This window comes from Drosophila navojoa, chromosome 5 (assembly GCF_054131105.1).
Source record: "Drosophila navojoa isolate 15081-1374.11 chromosome 5, UAZ_NAV_1.0, whole genome shotgun sequence".
Classification (NCBI taxonomy): domain Eukaryota; kingdom Metazoa; phylum Arthropoda; class Insecta; order Diptera; family Drosophilidae; genus Drosophila; species Drosophila navojoa.
This window is the reverse complement of record NC_142893.1, coordinates 8,641,453-8,661,376: the sequence shown is the minus strand read 5'-3', so window position 1 is coordinate 8,661,376 and position 19,924 is coordinate 8,641,453. Positions and strand designations below refer to the sequence as shown.

General features: G+C 40.4%; 5 protein-coding genes across 9 annotated transcripts in view; 4 read left to right on the top strand and 1 right to left on the bottom strand.

Moving 5' to 3' along the window:
• The window catches only part of LOC108654956 (thymidylate kinase), a 101,019-nt gene that overhangs the window by 45,568 nt on the left and 35,527 nt on the right, over positions 1–19,924 (top strand). The window lies entirely within an intron of this gene.
• LOC108654453 (uncharacterized) lies at positions 527–12,034 on the top strand. Of its 4 annotated transcripts, none has more exons than XM_018105778.3 (7): positions 527–659; positions 6,412–6,629; positions 7,985–8,251; positions 8,830–9,826; positions 9,888–10,343; positions 10,402–10,672; positions 11,155–12,034. In XM_018105778.3, exons 2-7 carry the CDS (start codon positions 6,443–6,445, stop codon positions 11,347–11,349), a joined length of 2,373 nt encoding a protein of 790 aa, XP_017961267.1. In that variant the 5' UTR covers positions 527–659; positions 6,412–6,442; the 3' UTR covers positions 11,350–12,034. The 4 variants fall into 4 exon arrangements, with proteins under 4 accessions (XP_017961267.1, XP_017961268.1, XP_017961266.1 ...); XM_018105779.3 differs by lacking the exon at positions 527–659 and adding an exon at positions 2,038–2,384 and having other exon boundaries at positions 7,991–8,251; XM_018105777.3 differs by lacking the exon at positions 527–659 and adding an exon at positions 2,038–2,384.
• LOC108654458 (prenylated Rab acceptor protein 1) lies at positions 13,446–14,856 on the top strand. The gene is made up of 3 exons (XM_018105787.3): positions 13,446–13,988; positions 14,053–14,259; positions 14,331–14,856. The coding sequence occupies exons 1-3, from the start codon at positions 13,897–13,899 to the stop codon at positions 14,611–14,613; spliced, it is 582 nt and encodes a 193-aa protein (XP_017961276.1). The 5' UTR covers positions 13,446–13,896; the 3' UTR covers positions 14,614–14,856.
• On the bottom strand, positions 14,228–17,896 carry Pal1 (Peptidyl-alpha-hydroxyglycine-alpha-amidating lyase 1). Of its 2 annotated transcripts, none has more exons than XM_018105782.3 (6): positions 17,570–17,896; positions 17,180–17,348; positions 16,881–17,121; positions 16,319–16,818; positions 15,809–16,264; positions 14,228–15,302 (listed from the first exon to the last, which is right to left on the bottom strand). In XM_018105782.3, the coding sequence occupies exons 1-6, from the start codon at positions 17,702–17,704 to the stop codon at positions 15,139–15,141; spliced, it is 1,665 nt and encodes a 554-aa protein (XP_017961271.1). In that variant the 5' UTR covers positions 17,705–17,896; the 3' UTR covers positions 14,228–15,138. The 2 variants fall into 2 exon arrangements, with proteins under 2 accessions (XP_017961271.1, XP_089117034.1); XM_089260908.1 differs by lacking the exon at positions 14,228–15,302 and adding an exon at positions 15,335–15,447.
• Positions 18,001–19,712, top strand: LOC108654455 (venom serine carboxypeptidase). Its single transcript, XM_018105784.3, has one exon. The coding sequence runs from the start codon at positions 18,184–18,186 to the stop codon at positions 19,594–19,596; it is 1,413 nt and encodes a 470-aa protein (XP_017961273.1). The 5' UTR covers positions 18,001–18,183; the 3' UTR covers positions 19,597–19,712.

The following is a 19,924-nucleotide window of genomic DNA, read 5'->3' as shown; positions in this document are numbered from 1 at the left end:
TGGCTCATGCATTCCAGCTTCTATCCAGGACAAAATGCAGCTCCAGCTCAATGCCCAAAAATAGATGCAAATGAAGCTGCAATAGCTTTAAGCTGCAGCTCTACACTCATACATACACACACACACACACACACACACTCACATATACACACACACACACAAACACACACACAGATTGATATCCGGGCCTCGGCCAGCGGAAGCAATTGCCGAATGAATGCCATTTGGCATGTAACAGGTGGGCGTATTAGGGTGGTCCAGGGTGGTCCTCGGCTGCTGGCTGAAGCAACAGTTCGGCTCTGTGCAGAAATCGGTTTAGCATTGCCCCAGGCAATGGCGAGCCTTCCACCAGCTGCTGCTGCTGCTGCTGCTGCCTCCTCCATGCTGTATGTACACACACATCCAAAAATGAGCCAAATGAAGAAGAAGACGAAGAAGTTGAAGCTGAAACAGAATCACTTCCCCGCCTAGCCCGAAGGCTCGCCCATGCGCACTCCAATCAATCCAACTTTCGATTGCATTCGCAGAGCTTTACATCAGTCGCTCGTAGGTGTCCCTTGCGATTTGGCTGTGGCCCAGGTGCATAGTGTCTCTAGTGCGTATGTGTGCCAATTTATTACAGCTAAGTAAATTGCAGCTCAACTGCCGCTGAGGCTATGGTAAGTTTTGTGTTTGTCATATAAAACAAATTTGATTTTCAGATTTTTTGCTCAACCAACAGGTGGCAGATTTTTCTTTAAAAATATAAAATAGTTATAAATGTGTATCTATACGTATAACAATTAATAATATTTATATGAATATTTTTATGCATATTCAAATTATTATTTTTCTCTAATTATTTTAATCATACATATTAGATAAAAAATAATTTATGATCTGCATGTTTATTCAAATTTTGTATACTAAAATATATATTAGTATTTATATATAAATAGTTTACATTTTGAAGTTACCAAAAACATATATAAATTGATTTTTATATATCATAAATTTATTATTTTTTATTAGTACTGAAAATCCATTTTGTTTTGTAATAATAAATTTTCTTATATATTACAAAAAAGTGTGATTATTTGTAAAAGATTCTTAAATTACATATTTTGTACTTTTTTTAAATATTCATATTTTTTAATACATTATTTATACAATATAAATAATATAATACATATGTATTTTAAATATTATAAATATTTAAATTAATGAAAAATATTTACATAGATTAAAAAATTATTTATAATAAATTAATATATAAAGAAAAAAATATTCCTTAGAAGGTCTCTCGTAGTTGTCTTTCCCATATTACTAAATAAAGCACATACTTATAAGCATTGCAAATATAAGTATATTTTTACATAAAGTCCCATTTAGTTGTACAACAATTCAGAGCCCATTATGCTACAACTCGTTTGCTTTTGTATTTAATTGCGCACTTGACTAATTAATTTGTGATTTCAACTGGGATTTCATTACGTCTCAAAGCGCCACGCACAGACACAGTCATGCACGCATAGACACACGCACACAGGACAATCCACCCATACATACAAATGTATAAAGCTTAAGAGCACTAATGAAGTTTTCATAAGGAAGAGCAAAGCTCGTGCGCGCACAAAGTAAATAGCAACAGTCATGTGTGTAAGTATGTGTGTGTATGGATATGAATATGCTTCTACCTGAATAAATCAGTTCAGATGCAATCCCTATGCTGCATTGGGTAACTTTTGCACGAAAGACGAGCAGAGAGCGAGCTGTTTGCTCAACAACAAAAAATCAACATGAATGAGATAACAAAAACTGCAAAGCAATAACAATAACAGCAAAAAGAGCTTTTTCAAGCAACAGCTTCGCCCACACACACAGAAATGCGCGCTCTCTCATCGCGCTGTCTCCCTCTCGTTCACTCTCCGGCTGGCACTGTGTGAGTGTGGATTGTATGCGTCTGAGTGGATTCTGTTTGCTCTGTGCGTGTGGTCTTCGTTTCCTTTCGTGCCGTAGGCTGAGCCGAATCGTATAAATTGCAGACGCTTTGCAAATTTGATGTCACTCTTGGTTCCGTCTTGACTGTGGCTGGTGCTCAACCGAATCAAGCGCGAGTCCTTGTAGCAAGCACAAAAAAAAAAAAACATATATAGAAAAGTAAAGAAGGCGTAGGAGTGACGCCATGTTGTGAAAAGTGTCTACCATTTTATTATTTGCCAACAACAAATAAAACACACACATACGTAGATAACAAGACGCATTGCAACACACTGAATGCTTTGAGGAAAATACAATTTGAAAGGACATCCAGAAAAACAGTGCAATTTTTCCACATTCTCAAACGGAAGAGACGTCCGTGCCCAAGCCCAAGGAGCCGTAAGCTGCCATTGATTTGTTTGTTGGTAAGCGTGGGCGTATTGTGTCAATAAGTCAAAAACGAGCCTCAATGTGGCAATATTTTATATGATTGGCTTGATTAAAGCGCCGCTCTTGTGCGCCCAAATGAATTATGCAGAGCGTACATACATATCAAGTTTGTAAAAAGAAGAAAGGCGAAATGGCTAAGGGCATAATAGAAAAGGTCCTCTTTTTCTGCGCCAGTTGCCTAATTAGACGCAGTTCCTGGTAGCGAGTATATAGTAGATATATGTACATGCGACTCAATCTGTTGCGGCAATTGAATTTGTCAGTAAATTGAATTGCCAAGCAAATGCTTTTGGGACCTGCTTCTGGGTCCCTCAAATAAATATTCATCACATAAATCAAATTATGTTGCCGCGGCACGAGCCAATTTGCATCCACTGCCCAGCATCAATATCGACAGTTACATTCCTTATATACACTCACAGACAGACAGACACACACACACACACATATACGTATATATACATAATGTGTATCATATAATTGACAGCTTATTGAAGCTGTCTATCAAATTGGACAGCTACCATATACCAAAAATAACAGGTTCCATCTATATTTCATATTGTTTTTATTATATTATGTATACGCCCAATGGTGCGGGCTGCGTTTTCGTTGTTCTGCGCGTCAACCGCAAAATCCGCCGCAAACTTTTTTGGGTATGTTTTTCTTTCGAAAAGCGTATCAAAAGCTAATCAGAAAATAAAAAAAAAATATATATATATATATATATCAGAGAACCAATTGCATTTTTTGCACAATTTAAGTCGATTTTTATTTGTTTCATATTTGCAAACTTTTCGAAAAGCCTGTCAAATTTGCATATGAAATAAATTGCTTTTGGCATTAAGTCAGAGAAATGTCACATGAGGAGAACAATAAGTCCGCTGTGCACATCAAATAAGCTGTTTCGAGCATAAATCATTTCAAATGCTGCGTAAAATTCCTGGAAATTAAAAGCCCCAGAAAACAGAAGAAAATACAAATTGTGTTCAAGAAAATAAATGATAAGTACACATATAATATATAAATGACAAATTAAGTGAAATTTGCTTTCAAATTAAGTAGGTAATTTAATATCAGTAACCAACACTGGTAAAAAAAAAGGAAAAATTGAGCAGAATAAATATAGATGGTTTAATTTTAGATTGAATAAATAGTCATTGAGTTATCGTTTGCTTAAATTAGCTTTTTTTTATGTTAGCTACCTCAGTTTTGCTGAATCATTAATCAACACTGGCCAAATAGCACTTTATCTTCATCAATATGAATAACTTATGCATTAGCAATCACTTAAGCCGGAGTTTTTGCTCATCTCTTATATAAACCACTCTTCCATAAGCATTAAACAACACTGGTCGAATAATGCTCGCAGGCAGAGTTTTTATATGTAGGGGTAGAGATATTCGGCCGAAATTAAAGTTTCTTTCTATGTTGTCAGTAATGCCAGAGCTTACAGCTCCCAAGTTTCAGTCATGCTAAATCCTTAGCCAACACTGGCCAAGCATTACTCAATCTTCGGCTTGCACAGTTTTCCATGTAAATCACTTTCACTTTTCTTTAGCAATCACTTAAGTCGAAACTTGTACTCCGAGCCCCTCACTCTTGCATACTCGTTAGCCAACACTGGTCCAGCTTATTCAAATCGAATTGGCAAATGCGGTTTCGCCAACAGATTTATTATCTTTAACCTTTGTTTAAAAGCCCTCACTGCGCGCCCATTATGCAAATGCCAAAGAATAAAATGAATGGCAAAAGCGAAGGGAAAATAATTGAACTCGAAGTAAATTAATTTTATGCTACTGCGAGTCGAGTCGAGTCGCGTCTTAGTCTAATCGTGACTAAGACTTCTCCGGATCCCAGACATCAGGCAGCCAGGCAGCGGTAATAATATTATAATAAAGTACAATAACAACAATGACAAAAGATACTGAAACTAAAAAAATATAAACAGTTAGTAAGCAACAACAGCTGCAGGCGAGACGCTAGCACAGTGGGCGGGGCTGCGACGAGGGCCAGCTAAAATGTATGGCAGCTGCCTTGACATTTAATGTCGCTTAAAGGCAACCGTCTATCATAAATTCCAAAGCAAATGAGACTGGGGAGCGGGCGAGACAAGAAGAAGAGTGCCTTTTGCTATCTATATATACACTCGCTGTGGACGTGTTTTGCTGTGGTGTGTGTATTTCTTTTACAAAGGGAACCGCAGCAACAGGCAGCTAGCATGGCGTATACTTCATATTACGTATACGTCAAGTGTGTCGGTGTGTATGCGCCATTCCATTCCATTCATTACGGCGACAACTATAGCATACTTCTGTGCGCCGCAAATGAAATGCTCACCCGGAAACCGGCTCGTCAGCGTCATGAACATAATTGTCCTTTCGCCTATGCTGGCATGAAGAACAAGAAGCAGATGAAGAAGAACAAGAAAGAATATAATTCTGGAAGAACTTTGGCAGTGGCTGAGAAATGTGCGCGCATTGGAATTTTATTGATTTATCTGCAGAATGGAGAGTGCAGAGTGCTGCTACGTCCGTCGTTCATTAATAGTCCAGATGAAGAAATAATTGAAATGCCAACCGCTGTAGCTCTGCCTCCCTCTCTGCTCTCTGCCTCTCTCTCTCCCTTCATCCCTTGCTCTCCTTTAATTTGCATAGTTATGCGCGCAAAACACCTGAAAATGCACATAATTGTGTGGAAATATATGTGGAAAATGTTTGAATATTGCCAAAGGTCGATCGAAAATATGCGGAAAACTGTGTGAGATATGCGAGCAGGAAGAAAGAAGTTTAAGGCCTCACTCAAGAAATAATTCGCTCAATTATGCCGAATATGTGTGCAAAATGTTGTATTTAGTGCAGAAGGTTTACTCGAATTAATGTTTCATAAGCAGGAAGTCTTAGGGCAACGCACTTAATTATGCTGAGTATGTGCGAGAAAGGCAGTAAGCACTCGCTCAGCTGAAGCAGAGGACATAACTCAGGCGGTGTAGTATGTGTGGGAAATATGGAAATTGTGCTGCGGTGACGTCAATGCAATGATTCACTTAATTCCGTGAAATATGCATGGAACGTGATTGATATAGTGATGCACTTAATTATGTGGAAAATGTGTGGAGGGAGATGTGCTGAGGACAGTCAAGCCTCGCTTAGACGAAGTGCAAAGGATAACTCACTCAATTGTAAGGCTGAAATACGATATGTGTGAGATATTACAGAACAGTAAAGCTTTGCTAAGCGGAAGGCAGTGCTATAATTTAATTAATTATATGGAATATGAGTAGAGGTATATATAAGTAGATTAAACACTTGCTCAAACGAATGTAGAGTGAAGGGAAACAAAATGAATCGATTAGGAACATATACGTATATAGTGATATGATATGTCTGTAAGGCTTAGTTTAGTAAAAATTCATTTAGGTAAACACTGTGAGATATTCTAATATAACATTTTCAAACACTAAAAATCCATTTAAAAAAATTTTATTAAAAATAATTAAAACTCAAATATATATTTAATTTTAAGATATCTTATCTAGTATAAAATATGCCTGTGATACGCAAAACTCCTCTCAGCTCACCTGTGCACTTAGCCAGCTTTCACTGTGGCTAAGCCGTCTGGCATTTCATATGCTATTAGCTGTGCATAATGAATCGCCGGCTGACAATGAGGCTCGACGCTGCTGGCAAAACCTCTTGATATCCGATATCATATGCCGCAGACACACAAGCACACACACAAGCACACACACACACACGCACACACACACTCACACACACACAGAGAGACCCTCTCTGCACCTGACTTTGCTTTAAAGTGCAAATGTAATTAAAAGTTTTTTTTATGTATATATATATATCTTTTTTTATTTGCGCGCCTGGGGCTAGCTACCTTTACGGACCTGAAACGTGCCGGGCATAAAATAATATGAATGCGTTGATCCTTTAACTTCTACTTCAGCCTCTTCATTTTGCTCTTCCTCTTCTCTTTGTTCTTCTCGCCCAGCAACAGAGGCAGTTGTAAGGCAGCTGTTGCCATGGCCGGCCGATTTGTCGATGCCGGGGCCATCCTGGGACTGTTGCTGCTTGGCATTGTCCTGGCCACGCCCCAACGCGCCGCCTACTCACTGCAGGCGGCCGTCGATGAGCTGCATCGCCGCGAGGCTGCCAAGTTTCCATTGAACGCACCGCCCCCATCTGGACAGCTGGACGACTGGGATGAAGGTGAGTGCTCCACTAACCCAAAGGGCGGGGAGCAGCAGCAGGGCAATCACAGCAGGCGTACGGCAACTAAGACAACCAAATAGTGAAGTAGTTGAAGCGGCTAGCATTGAGTGGGCGAAAGATTTACGAGAGATAAGCCACCGAATGGATAATGCTTAGTTCGCAACCCAAAAAGAGTCCTTGCACGCGGCTAGCACCCTGTTAATTAACGTATCCCCTCCTGGCTATGTGGACCAGCTTCAAGCACCTATTCAAAATTAACATGTAATATAATATAATCACTGTATTTAGAACTTTATTATTGGATAGAGATACATATGTACATATGTAGATCGGGAAAGAGAGAGACACAGATCGACTTGGGCAAAGTGAGAGAGAGATAGAGTGAAGGAGGACAGAATGATATAAAGCTGGGAGAAACAGAGCTACAGAGGGGGGCTTCTGAGAGGGATGGAGATTAAGAGAAAGATAGAGAAAGATAGAGATATATATAAAAACAGAGAGCAAATAAAAGTTAACATTTATAATGGTAGATAAAAGATAGGAAACGGCAAAATGATAGATAGATAGAGAAAGTAGAAAATACAATTGAGATGAAACGAAGGGAAATAGAAGTAAAGCAGATGTAAGTAAAATGGAGTAATGCCATAAAAAGTGTAACATATTAATATCTATCTATTTCCATTGTAACTTGTGAATGCTCATTTCAAATGTATCTGATATGTGACTGAAAATACTTGAAATAGCAAAGAAGCATACCTTTCCTGCTAACTGCTTAATAAGGCCACGATAAAACGAAATGTTGTAATGAAAAATCGCAATGCACAGACACGTGGAAGTTGCGTGTGTGTGTGTGTGTGTGTGTGTGTGTGTGTGTGTGTTACTTAACGTGGGTAAATCGCATAAGCTCAAGTTAAGCCGGAATGGCAAGTCAGGAAAGGACACGACATGGCAGGGCAGACAAGGGCAGGGCAGGACAGGGCAGGGCAGGATAGGACAGCTGTCAGCTGCAGGGCAAGCGAGAGAAGCCAATTCGTAACTGATAGCAGAGCAAGGCAGAGGAGCCACAGAGAGGGAGGTAGGGAGAGAGGGAGGGAGGTAGGTTAAGGCAACTGGATACAGTCGCAGCATCAGCTGTAACCCGCATGTAACAGAGCACGTGGCCCATGGCATGTCTCCTGCACTCACACACACATACAAACATACATATATATATGTGTGTCTGTATGTATATATACACATCACGATTTTCAAGTTTCCTTTGATTTTCTTTTTTTATTCCCAATTTTTGTATTCCTTATTTTCTTTTTTTTTTTGGTTTTTTTTTTCTTTTTGGTATTTATCTCCGTGCACAGTTGCAGATAGCGATTTATTTGGCACCGGCACCAGCAACAAGTTTAAGAATCGGAATCGCCACAGAATAAACAAAGCACTTGCCAAGTATTTAGAGCGCGAGAATGAGCGCGAGAACTACGAGCAGGGCGCCCTGGGCGGTCCGCCGTTCGATGGCTACGAGTTCGACGATGAGCGCGAGCAGCAATCGAATCCCAGCAATCTGTTTGTGGATGACAAGCGCAAGCGTTCATCCTCCAACTTTAGGGAGCGTGATGAGCAGCAGTACGGTAAGTAGATCTATTTAGGGGGGGCGGGCTCAAGTTGAGCTGAGTTTTATGCTCCATATGCGTGTCCACTTGAGTGCCACAAATGGATTGGGATAAGAATGCTTTATTTTATTTTTTGGTTGCTTTTGCTTTTGCTTTTGCAGCTAAAACCACTTAGCTCAGATTAACTTGAGTGTGTCTGTGTGTGTGTGTGAGTGTGTGTGTGGACTTAGGCTCAACTCTTACTTGAATGATGAATGCAATGAGCTGGAAGCGGGCATCCTGTCGGCCTTCCTGTCATTCGATTTAATGGCCTGAAAGGTCGCCAACAACTTGATGCGTGCCCATAAGTCGCATACTCACACACACACACACACACACTAAGAGAGAGAGAGAGAGAGAGAGACGTGCGCCCACACACACGAATTAATTATACAGAGCTGAATTTATAGCCGAAGCACGCGGCCCGACGGGCTGTCTATCAATGCAACCTGTCGCCTCCTGCTCGTGTGTGCCGTAACTTAAGTCAATGTCAAAGTTCTGACACGAGCTTCTTCTCCTTCTCCTTCTTCTTCTTCATGTTCTATTCCTATATATAGACTCGGCTCCATCTGTCTTCCGTGAACGTGAAAATCTGAACGGAGATGCCACGCACAGCGAGCTAACGGAACAATTTCTGCGCGAGATCGAGGAGGCCAGCGAGCATGAGCGGCAGGAGCGCTACAAGCTGGCGCTGCGTCAGCTCTGGGAGAAGTATCAGCAGCAGGAGAACGAGATCCACAACAACGCCAACAACAATGGAGACGCCGATGAGCTGGATGAGCAGCCGCAGCAGCAGTCGCAGCTGTTCGAGCAAAAGAAACGCATGCGCATGCCGCCCTACTATCTGCTGATGCAAAAGAAACGCTCGTATCCGGTGCTGCCCTGGCTGCCGTACAATGCCGACAAGAAGAAGCGTTTCCCGGTGGCCAAGCGTGCGGCGGGTGAGTCCCCGCTGGCCAAGACGGACGAGCGCGTCGCCCAGGAGCTGAGCGAGCTGTTCGGCAAGCCATTGAACGACCAGCAGCCGGAGGAGAAGAAGAAACGTTCCACGGAGGAGCAACTGAAGGCAGCCTCGACCACACATCAGCCGGAGACGGCGGCGGCCACGGCCACCGCCTTGGGTGACATGCGCCTGGAGATCAATTTCCAGCGCGTCAACGTGAGCAGCGCTGCCGCGCCGAAGGAGACGCCGACGCAGGCGCCACCAAAGCCCGCTGGCACCGGGGAGTCGATCTCGCACGGACACGCGGGCTACCACCACAAGCGCAGTGAGCACCACTCGGACGAGGAGTATGGCGAGCATGAGGGCGAGGGCGAGGGCGAGGAGAGCTCCGACGAGGAGGACCACGATGAGTTCGACGACGACGAGGATGGCGATGCCGAGGGCGAGGGCGAGGGCGATGCCGGCGAGCGACGTCGCAAGAAGAAGCGTGCCGCTAGCCATGCGCACGGCTCGCCGAGTGTGGGACACCTGATGCTGCGCGCCAAGAAGTCCATTGATTGGTCGCAATACTTTGGCCTCGATCGCAAGAAGAAGTCCGAGCAGTTGGCCGAGTGAGTTCCAAGCAGAAGATATGGGAGGCATCTCTTTAACTCCAACTTCATCTATTTCTAGTGTCGAGTCCAAGAAACGCAGCGAGGAGAGCAACAGCAGCGGCGGCGGCGGCGGCAGCAGCAGCAGCAACAACGAGGAGCTGGATGAGCTGGAGCAGAAGAAGAAGAAGAAGCGCGACATTGATCCCGAGAAGCTGGAGAGCATGGACAAGAAATTGCAGTCCATTGAGGATTTCATCATCGACGAGACCATCAAGTATACGGGCGCACACGAGGGCATCAAGAACCAGGAGGAGATCCGCAAGCTGAAGGAGCACGTGCTCTCGCGCCTGGCCACCGCCTACAGCCTGGAGAAGATGCGCCGTGCGCTGGACAAGTTGCGTCAATCTGTGGACGCTGAAAATCATCTGCTGCGCAATGTCATCGAGCCAGAGTCCGAGGAGAACTCCCTGGACAGCCAGTGGCCGATGAAGAAGCGCTACAGTGTCAAGAAGGAGCAGGCCGAACAGCAGGCAGAGTAAGTGGAGACGAAGGGGAGGAGTATGAAACAATAGCTAATCCACTGAACTCCCTAGGGATGCACAGCAGCTGAAGAAGAAGCGCAGCGGCTATATGCGCTACCCGGAGCCGCCAAACGCCATAGACGAGCCGTTGGGCATGCAGAGCACCGGCTATGAGACACTGAATGATGCCTACCTGGGCAACAAGAACTACGTCATTGGCTCCAATCAGTGCCCCATCATTGAGTCCATGGCCGAGCGTTGTCGCAGCGTTGATCTCATCTCGGGCGACTTGAATCAGGAGCTGATGCCGCTGTGTGGAGTGCATCAGATTTGTTATCTTTGTGTAAGTGGGGGCTAGAGAGACGTTGGCCAGGAGAGGTTGAGGAGATAATAGAAAAGGAGCGAGAAAAAGAGAGAGAGAGCAAGCTTATTCTATTTAGCTGAATTTTTTGTATATCTATTTTCTTGTATTTAATTTTTTGTATTTACAATTTCTGTTATTTTATTTTTACTATTTATTATTTATTTTATATATTTTTTATTATATTAAATTTTTTTTTTTTTTTTTTTTTTTTTTTGTAATACAATATGTATTTTATTTTATTTTTTTTAAGATGAATTTTTTTGTTTACTATTTTTAATTGCAAATTTTTGCTTACTTTTATTATTTACTTTTATATTTAAATTTTATTATTTCATTTTGAAATTTTTTTTTTTTATTTTTTTTTTTTTTTTAGTTATCCAAAGATAGCTTCATGGCTCATTCCTGCTGCATCTAGGTATTGCTGTAGTGCCTGAGATACATACTTTCATTGACTTTTGCAGGGCGCCTCGCAGGTGGCTTGCGACTATCAGTACCTGGCCGAGGCGGACACCATTTGTGGCAGCAGCAACGAGTGCCAGGCCTCGGCCCGCTCCGTGTTGATGATACTGCGCGGCACGCCCGGACGACAGCTGGGACCGCGCGAGTGCTTGAAGAATCCTTGCCTGTACCGGGCCATGCGTGAAATTGGGCTCTAAGCGAGCGGCAACAAGAGAAGCCAAAATATTTAAACAAAAAGAGAAAACAAAGAAACAAACTTACAAACATTTCTTAACGTCCTTTTGTGCGTTTCAAAAAAATACAACAAACAAATACTAAAATGATGTTAAAGCCAACAAAGAAACTTTGCTGAACTAGCAAATCAAAAGTTATTTGATTCAAAAAGCCAAAAAAAAAGAGAAAAAAAAAATTAAAAAATCAAAATAATATTCTATATAAATGTATTAAATAGGTGGCTAAAAATATTTGGATACATTTTGCTGTTGTCCTCCAATATGGCAGCAGCTCAACTAGAGACCTAAAAGCAAAAAAAAAACTATACTAAAATGATATAGACAAAACCCAAGCGAATTTCCAAGCTACATATACCGTAAACCGTACAACATGAATATATATCTATATGAAAATATATACATATATATGTGAATGTTGATTTGAGATTTTTCGCCAAGCAGTAGGCATCAGATTTGTAGTCCTTTAATGAATGCAACAGCTTATTGTTCATTTCGTTTTGAATGTAAACAGCAGAGTCTTTTTGGAAGCACATTTCAGACTATATAGTGCATATATTTGTATACAGTATATATATATATGTAATCCAAAATATTCATTGGTATATTCATAAATGTATTAACAGTTATTATTATGTGTACAAGTTCACTCTCAAAGAAAGTATGAAACTCAAGCAAATTCACGCAGGCAGCTACTTAGCAAATATATAGATACATATATATACAAATATGTCTATATCTTTTAGATACCGCCCATCAAATGCTTACGAGACAATTGCAAATATATAACTATATATTTATATAGTCCAACCAGTTATAGAGACAAATTTGACGCGCAAACAATGACACAAAAAATATATATATATATATATATTTAAAAAAAAAGTATATTAAAAATATATAGATATATAATATATGTATATCAAAGAGAAAATATATATGAATATATACATATATGAAATATAAATTTTGAGCACATTTAGTGTATATGAATGGTAACTTGATAAATCTTTTTTGAAATGTATTTTCAAATTTATTACTTGAGCCCAAAAACCGAAGATGAAACAAAACAAAAACCATTTAAAATGCACAATCTTTAACTCTTTGTCTTTAACTAACTCACACACTTAAACAATTTACTGTACACATTTGCAGCTTCGTTTTGTTGTTGTTGTTTTCATAGTATAATTTAATATACACAGAAGATAGCGAAAACGAAAAAGATTTCGAAAGTTACTAATTGAATGTCAGCTAAAAGTATGTATGTCTACGAATAAAGCATATACTTAAATGTGTTTCAGTGTAAAAACAATAAATGAAAATAACTAAGACAAATATTCTTTAAAATCTATAGATGTGATTATATAATATACATATATACATAAGGCAACAGCAAAAACAAAATACAGTAACAAAAAAAGTGGAAAATAAACGAAACAGAAAAATACACAACGGACACTTAAGAAACAGAATAGTAAATGAAATTTGCATTGTATTGAATCAAAATATTATTATAAATGTATTTACCTAAATATATATATAAATATATTGGTGTACGTACAAACTGCAGTTTGACAAAGAATTTAAATAAATAAATAAATATATATATTGCTATACAGTTATTAATGTAAAAATATATAATCGAGGTCTCACACAAATTGCTGAAAATATTTAACGGCATACAAATTCATAAATTGTCGCATGGGACCTCGAAACAAAAAAAACACACTTATTCGATTTATTCAATTGGTACGGGGTCACTTTCGAACTCGAATATATCGATACTTGGCTCTCCTCAAGAACAAAGGGCTCGCATTTATGAACTACTTTTGCAAGTCTCAAACCGCATTTGCTTTCGCCAACTTAGTCGATTTCATTCATTACAAATGTATTTTTTATAAATCTATCTGACGACATCTTGTTAAATCTAGCTAGCTCTTTTAGAGAGAGAATATCTGCATAGTAACCATTTAAATTTATTCAAGGTATATATAATTTCCGCTGGTTAACTTGGCAAATAATTCAAGTCCAGCTTTTAGAGATTCTGAGAGTTTCAAATTATACTTCGATAGATCATTTTATTATTTAAACATCGATAATTGTCGCGCCACTTTCAAACAGGGCTGTTAAATCAAACCAGCTGTTTTTAACAGAGTTTGCATTGCTTACGCTGTACGATTAAGTGTTGACAGGCTTTGTGTGTGCTGCCACATCAGAACAAGTTGTTGCTTTTTGTTGTGTGTTTAAAAACAATAACACCCGATCGAGGCTTAAAAATTTTGTCACAATAAATTAATAGTATGTTTTAGGCAGTAATAACACATTCGTGTGGTGCTCGGTTGATTACACATGTGTAAATAACGTGCAAATCGTCAATACGTTGAACACGTCAGATCTCTTTTAGTGCAGCATCCGTTGCCGATAAAAAGAAATATATCAAAAGAGTTCTTTATCAATCGGAACCGTAGAAGCACAACTGAGTCAGGCCAAGCGAGCATTAGAATACAGGCAAACATGGCAGAAACGAATATTGATGTTAGCGGCGAAATGGAAATGCCGTCGCGTTCCCCTGCTGGTGAAAACAAAGTCAACATTGATCTGCAAAGGTAAGTAGAAGAATCCAACTGAACCATACAGATACACCGTACATACATAATATGCTACTTTCAGCATACCCGCACTGCAGAATCTGCCTTCGCCGATAGAGCTGTTGCACTCGGTGCGACGATCGCTGCGTCCATGGACTGTATTCTTTAACTTGAATAACTTCAAGTCGGCTGTCAGTATGCAACGCCTGAAAAACCGTGTTTCGCGCAATCTATCATATTTCCAAAGCAACTACATATTCATATTTATTGTACTGATGATATACTGCCTGTAAGTATGATTATTTATTTACCTCCATTCCAAACAGTTGTTTAAATAGTGTTCACTTTCTGCTGCTGTAGAATTACATCGCCGGTTACTCTACTGGTTATAGCCGCCGTCGCCTTTGGCTGTCATAAGATACGATCGGTCAACAAGAACGTCTGCCTTGTGGGCTGCGAAGTAACACCACAGCAGCAAATTCTGGCTCTCAATTTGGGTGCGGCACCGCTGCTCCTATTGGCTGGCGCTGGCGCCGTTCTATTTTGGACGTTGGGCGCCTCCTGCTTTGTGATCTTCATGCATGCGGTATTCTACAACATTGATGCCATTGTGACCGAGGAAAACGACAGCTTCTATGTCTAATTAGCGAGCTTGACAACGAATACGAATATACTAGAATCTGAAAGCCGTAGCTAATTAGTTTCACCACACAGGGGCCTTATTAGACAATAAGTTTGCAATTTCTATATATACATACATATATATATGTATGGTTATATGTATTTAGAGTATAATTCTAACCATATCCGATATGTAATTTAGTTTAATCAGCAGCACAAGAATTGTTGCCTTCAACGTATTGACCAAATACACAACAAGAAACGATTTCATTTGTTTAAATATATGTATATATATATTTCTTTCAATAATTGCACATAAATGATGTATATTAATTATATAATGTGTAGTTAAAGCAATTTTGGCAAGAGTAGAAAATATGGAATGGTTGAAAGAGGAATGCACATAGTTAAATAAAATAAATAATACACATATCAAATAAATTCATTGAGGTATTTAGAACTAGAACTATATGAATGGCGCTTAGTTAGATTTACAAAATAGATAAGTCTCTTGGTCCAGGTGTGTGTGTGTGTGTGTGTGCGGAAACTAGGCATACTGTGAAAGCGATGTCGTTTCCTGCTCCTGCTCCTCATCGCTGGCATTCTGATCGAGCTTCTCGAACCCGTTCCGATCGAGCAGGCCGCCCAGCTTAAAACCCTCCGTCTTCTCCCAGGCATGACGGCGGTTGTGTGTGCCAAAGGGCAGGCAACCTGTTGAATCACAAAATTGAACAGGTAAAATCAAGTAATAAAATTGTTACAAACACAGAGAACATGGATATATATATATGTATGTACACGCCATGCAGCTCTTACGATCATGCAGCAACATTTGACTTTGCATCAATTTCATTCGCTGCAATATCAAAGAAATTAATACAAGGTAAACAAAAGACATTTAAGAATAGAGATTATTTCTTACATACGTATAAATTTATGTGTATATGTATTTTGTATAAAAAATATATTGATGTATGTTTGTTTATAGAGTAAGTAAAGATTACAAAATGAGATTCATGTTGGAGCAAATTCCAACTGATGGAAGGCAAAGTAAAGATCACGGCAAATCAACTTATAATAAACAATTACATTTTTACACACAACTAGAGAATGGAACTGGAACATATATGATATTGGTTAGCACAGACTTTGATTGGATGCTGCCAGCTGGCGATAGACCAAATCACTGGGCGGCATTGAACTGATCGCTTGATTACCTCGTTTGCGACGGCGCGCCATAATCAGCGCCAACGCAAATGTAGAGCCAGCGAACAGGAGCATCATTGATGCCACCATTATCGCCTTGCCACTAGGATGATGCGCTGTTTGCGTTTGATCAATATTGTTAATTGTTTCAGACATATTTGTTGCTGTTGCCGGTTCGCTTTTAGCGCTGCTATTGGTCTTCAGAGCAGACAGGGACATCGGCTTCGAAATGGATTTGTGCACAAATTTGTGTATACGCATAGGGTTCAGCTCAGCCACATAGATGCAATTGCCATCTTCGGTAACGGCCACATCGTGTGGATTCTCGAATTGTAGATTGTTCGGACCGAACTTGGAGATCAACTGCTTGGTGCGCATGTTCATCACAAAGCCATACACTAAGTTGGAGTCCGTTGGAGCTACACCCAGTTCGGCGGTGGGTCCATTAACAATCACCAGCTCTCCGCCTAGGAAACGAATTCACATTAACAATATTCAACGCATGTTAAGACAAGTCTCACCTGCAGCAGGTGTATAGGCCATGCTGAACAGACGATCGCCAATGAGTGGATTGTGGTATTGCGAATGGAATGTCCCATTGTTCGAGTAGAAGCATTGCACGCGTCCATTTTCACGATCTGCTGCGCACAGCAGCTCCAGTTCGGGCACCAACGTCAATGCATGTGGAATGGCGAAGAAATTGGGTGGCGCTACATCGTAGGAGAAGCCAGCAAAGGAGTTTTGTCCCCAGACTAGGATCTGTTCGCCATGCTTTGAATATTTGATAATGCGCGCATTACAGTAGCCATCCGCCACAAAGAAATCTGCATTATTCAACACGGCCACCGCGGTAGGCTTACAGAATTTGTTCTTAATGCCAGGATGAAAGGCAGAGCCAAGGGTGAGCAATGGTTTGCCACCTGCGCCTCGTGGTGGGAACTTGAATACCTGATGCAAGGCCACATCGGTTACCCAGACATTATCCTCGGGATCGATGCTCAAACCATGGGGCATGTAAAAGCTATAAAAACAAAAGGCATACATGAAAACAGTAGCAAATGGTTGTTAATGTTGAGAACTTACAAATTTTTACCCCACGAATAAAGCACTTTGCCCGACTCGGGCTCTAGGCCGAGCACAGTGTTCTCCCTAATGGGTCCCTTGCTGCGCTCCTGATATACGTTTGAATTGTTAAACGTTGTCTGGCTCCAAATTCGATCGACTCTGTGAAATACGACGACATTGCCGGCCTTATCAAAACTAACAGCAGTGACGGCGCCCAGTTTCACATTATTCGCTGGCCAGGCGTTCTGGTAGACATAAGCTGAAAATTAAGAACAGGTATAAGAACTATAAAACAGCTTTATTTATAGCTTACTCACTTGTATTCAGTTTGGCCATCTCTGTCTTTACGTCGGTCACTTCCTGCTTGGCACGTTGAGGCCAATTTGGCTCAGCCGCACCGACACCTTTCAGCATTTGGTGCAGTCGATCGCTGTTGCTCCCACTGGCAATGGCCACATTTTGTAGATAACGTTGATTATCGACATTCTGGGAAAAGATTAGACTGTATAATAAGGTTTCTATTTCAAATTTTGCCACGGTTGCATAAATTATTCAAAGCAGTCATTTACACACACACCCACGCACTCTCACACATATGGGCACATCTCAGTGCTAGCGTGTGACGTCACAAAACAAAATCAAAACATATGTTAATTTTTTTTAACATGCAGCTAATAAACTATTGTTCTGATTTACATGCAATTTACCTCGGTTACTGCAATAGATGCTGTCAACGGACAACCACAGCACAAAAGGACGCCAATTAACGCCAGATAATTGTAACAGCTACGCACACAATTGTTATAGTTGCTAATGTCGTTTTTTTTGTTGAAGCGCGACATTGTTTTCGCGTGAATTGGAATGTTGATCGTTGTTGGCGAACTGCTTAGGCTGAGCGTCAATTCCTGTGCAATATACTCACTATACTTGTCAATACGTTTTGGAAAGAAATGATTTATGTGGTTGCAGCAGCCATTTTAACTGGTTGATTGTTTCAACAGCTGGTAAGGGTGACCAGCTGGAATTGGACAAATATGTGGTCAATTTAACGATAAATATCGAAGGTGTTTAAAAGTATCGTTTTTAAGTGAGTATAAAAACGGTTCAATATACAATTTTTATTTAGTCAGTAAACTTTTTAGAAACAGGTAACATTTGAATTGCTTCAAAAATTCAAGTAAAAAAAAAAGAAAAAAACAGAATATAAACAGTAATTAAAGCTCCCGTGACTAAAAGTGCAAACATATACATACATCAGAAGTGCTGTAAACCGCAGTTGCTGCATATACGGAAATAACATACATATATATGTACATTTACAATGAAACTTGTAAATAGTTGTGTGTTTTTATTAATAATAGCAGCTGTTGCGTATGACAGCGAATGTAGCTTTATTGCAGCGGTTTCACAACTCAATAGCTTCAGGCATGACACTGATCCCGGCGATCCTTTGTTTTTAACGCCTCTCTTGAATAATGAGTCCTTGCCCAAGGAAGAAGTGCGGAAGATGGCACGCGTTGTGGGCAAACAATTTCTAGGAGTCGAAAGTTATGCGGGTTATTTGACCGTGGATGAGGCTTACAATTCCAGCCTATTCTTCTGGTATTTTCCTGCTGAGCGGGATGCGGATAATGCACCCGTTTTGTTGTGGCTTCAAGGAGGTCCTGGAGCTTCCTCGTTGATTGGACTCTTTCTAGAGAATGGTCCATTTAGGGTAGTCAATCAAAAGAAGCTACAGAAGCGAAAATATAGCTGGACTACCACACACAATGTCATCTTCATAGATAATCCTGTGGGCACCGGTTTTAGCTTTACCGATGACGATAATGGGTATGCACGTAACGAATACGATGTGGGCGAAAATCTTTATGAGGCAATAGTGCAACTCTACAAATTATTCGACTGGAGCAATTCGGCAGGCTTCTGGATCACTGGCGAGTCCTATGCTGGCAAATATGTGCCTGCGTTAGCCTATCATATCCATCAGACTCAAGCATGTGAGGATCACCAGGATAATATACCGCTGAAGGGTCTGATCATCGGCAATGGTCTCTCAGATCCTTTGAATCAACTCAAATATGGCGATTATCTGTATCAACTGGGACTTATCGATGAGAATGGCTTGGCGGAATTCCACCTCGCTGAGGCTGCTGGAGAGGATTGCATTAGGCGTGGGGACATGGACTGTGCTGCTGATGTATTCGACTCCCTAATTCTGGGCAATCTGCCAAGCAGCTCGCTATTCAAGAACTTGACGGGCTTCGGTTGGTATTACAACTATTTGCAAAGTCAGGATGAAGACTTTGTCGCACCACTTGCACGATTCGTGCAGAGAAACTCCAATCGTCGGGCAATTCATGTGGGCAGCAAGGCCTTTAATGGTATCGAGAAGGTGAAGGAGTTCATGAAGAAGGATATGATGGATACTGTGGCACCTTGGATAGAGGAGCTGTTGCATCACTACACTGTATGCATATATGCTGGGCAATTGGATATTATAGTGCCCTATCCATTAATCCGAAATTTTTTGAATAAACTGAACTTCCCATGCACCGATGAATATAAAAAAGCCCCTCGTCGAATCTGGAGAGTCGACGGAGAAATAGCGGGCTATATTAAGCAAGCTGGCAATTTAATTGAGGTATTAGTTAGGAATGCTGGACACCTGACTCCGCTGGACCAGCCCAAGTGGCTCTACGAGTTGATTAATCACGTGACTCACTATAGTGATTAAATTTTAAACTATTTACACCTGGTAAATGCTATTTAGCTCGATTGCTACGTTGAAATTCGATATAAGTTTTGTAAAACTTTGTACTATTTATATGCAATTAAAGTCATGAATATCCAGATTGTTTTGTTTTCATTTGTATGTATGGATAAGTATGTGTGAATTTCTTAGCTAAATTTATAATATAATGTTTATACTGGTGTTATCTTAATTTTAATCTTATTTCTAATTATAGAATATATTCAGTATGAAAACAAGCATCTTATCAGCTGAATATAAGCCCTGAGCCTAGTGGTTAGTGATAAAAGTCAACTCAACCAATTTTCAATTT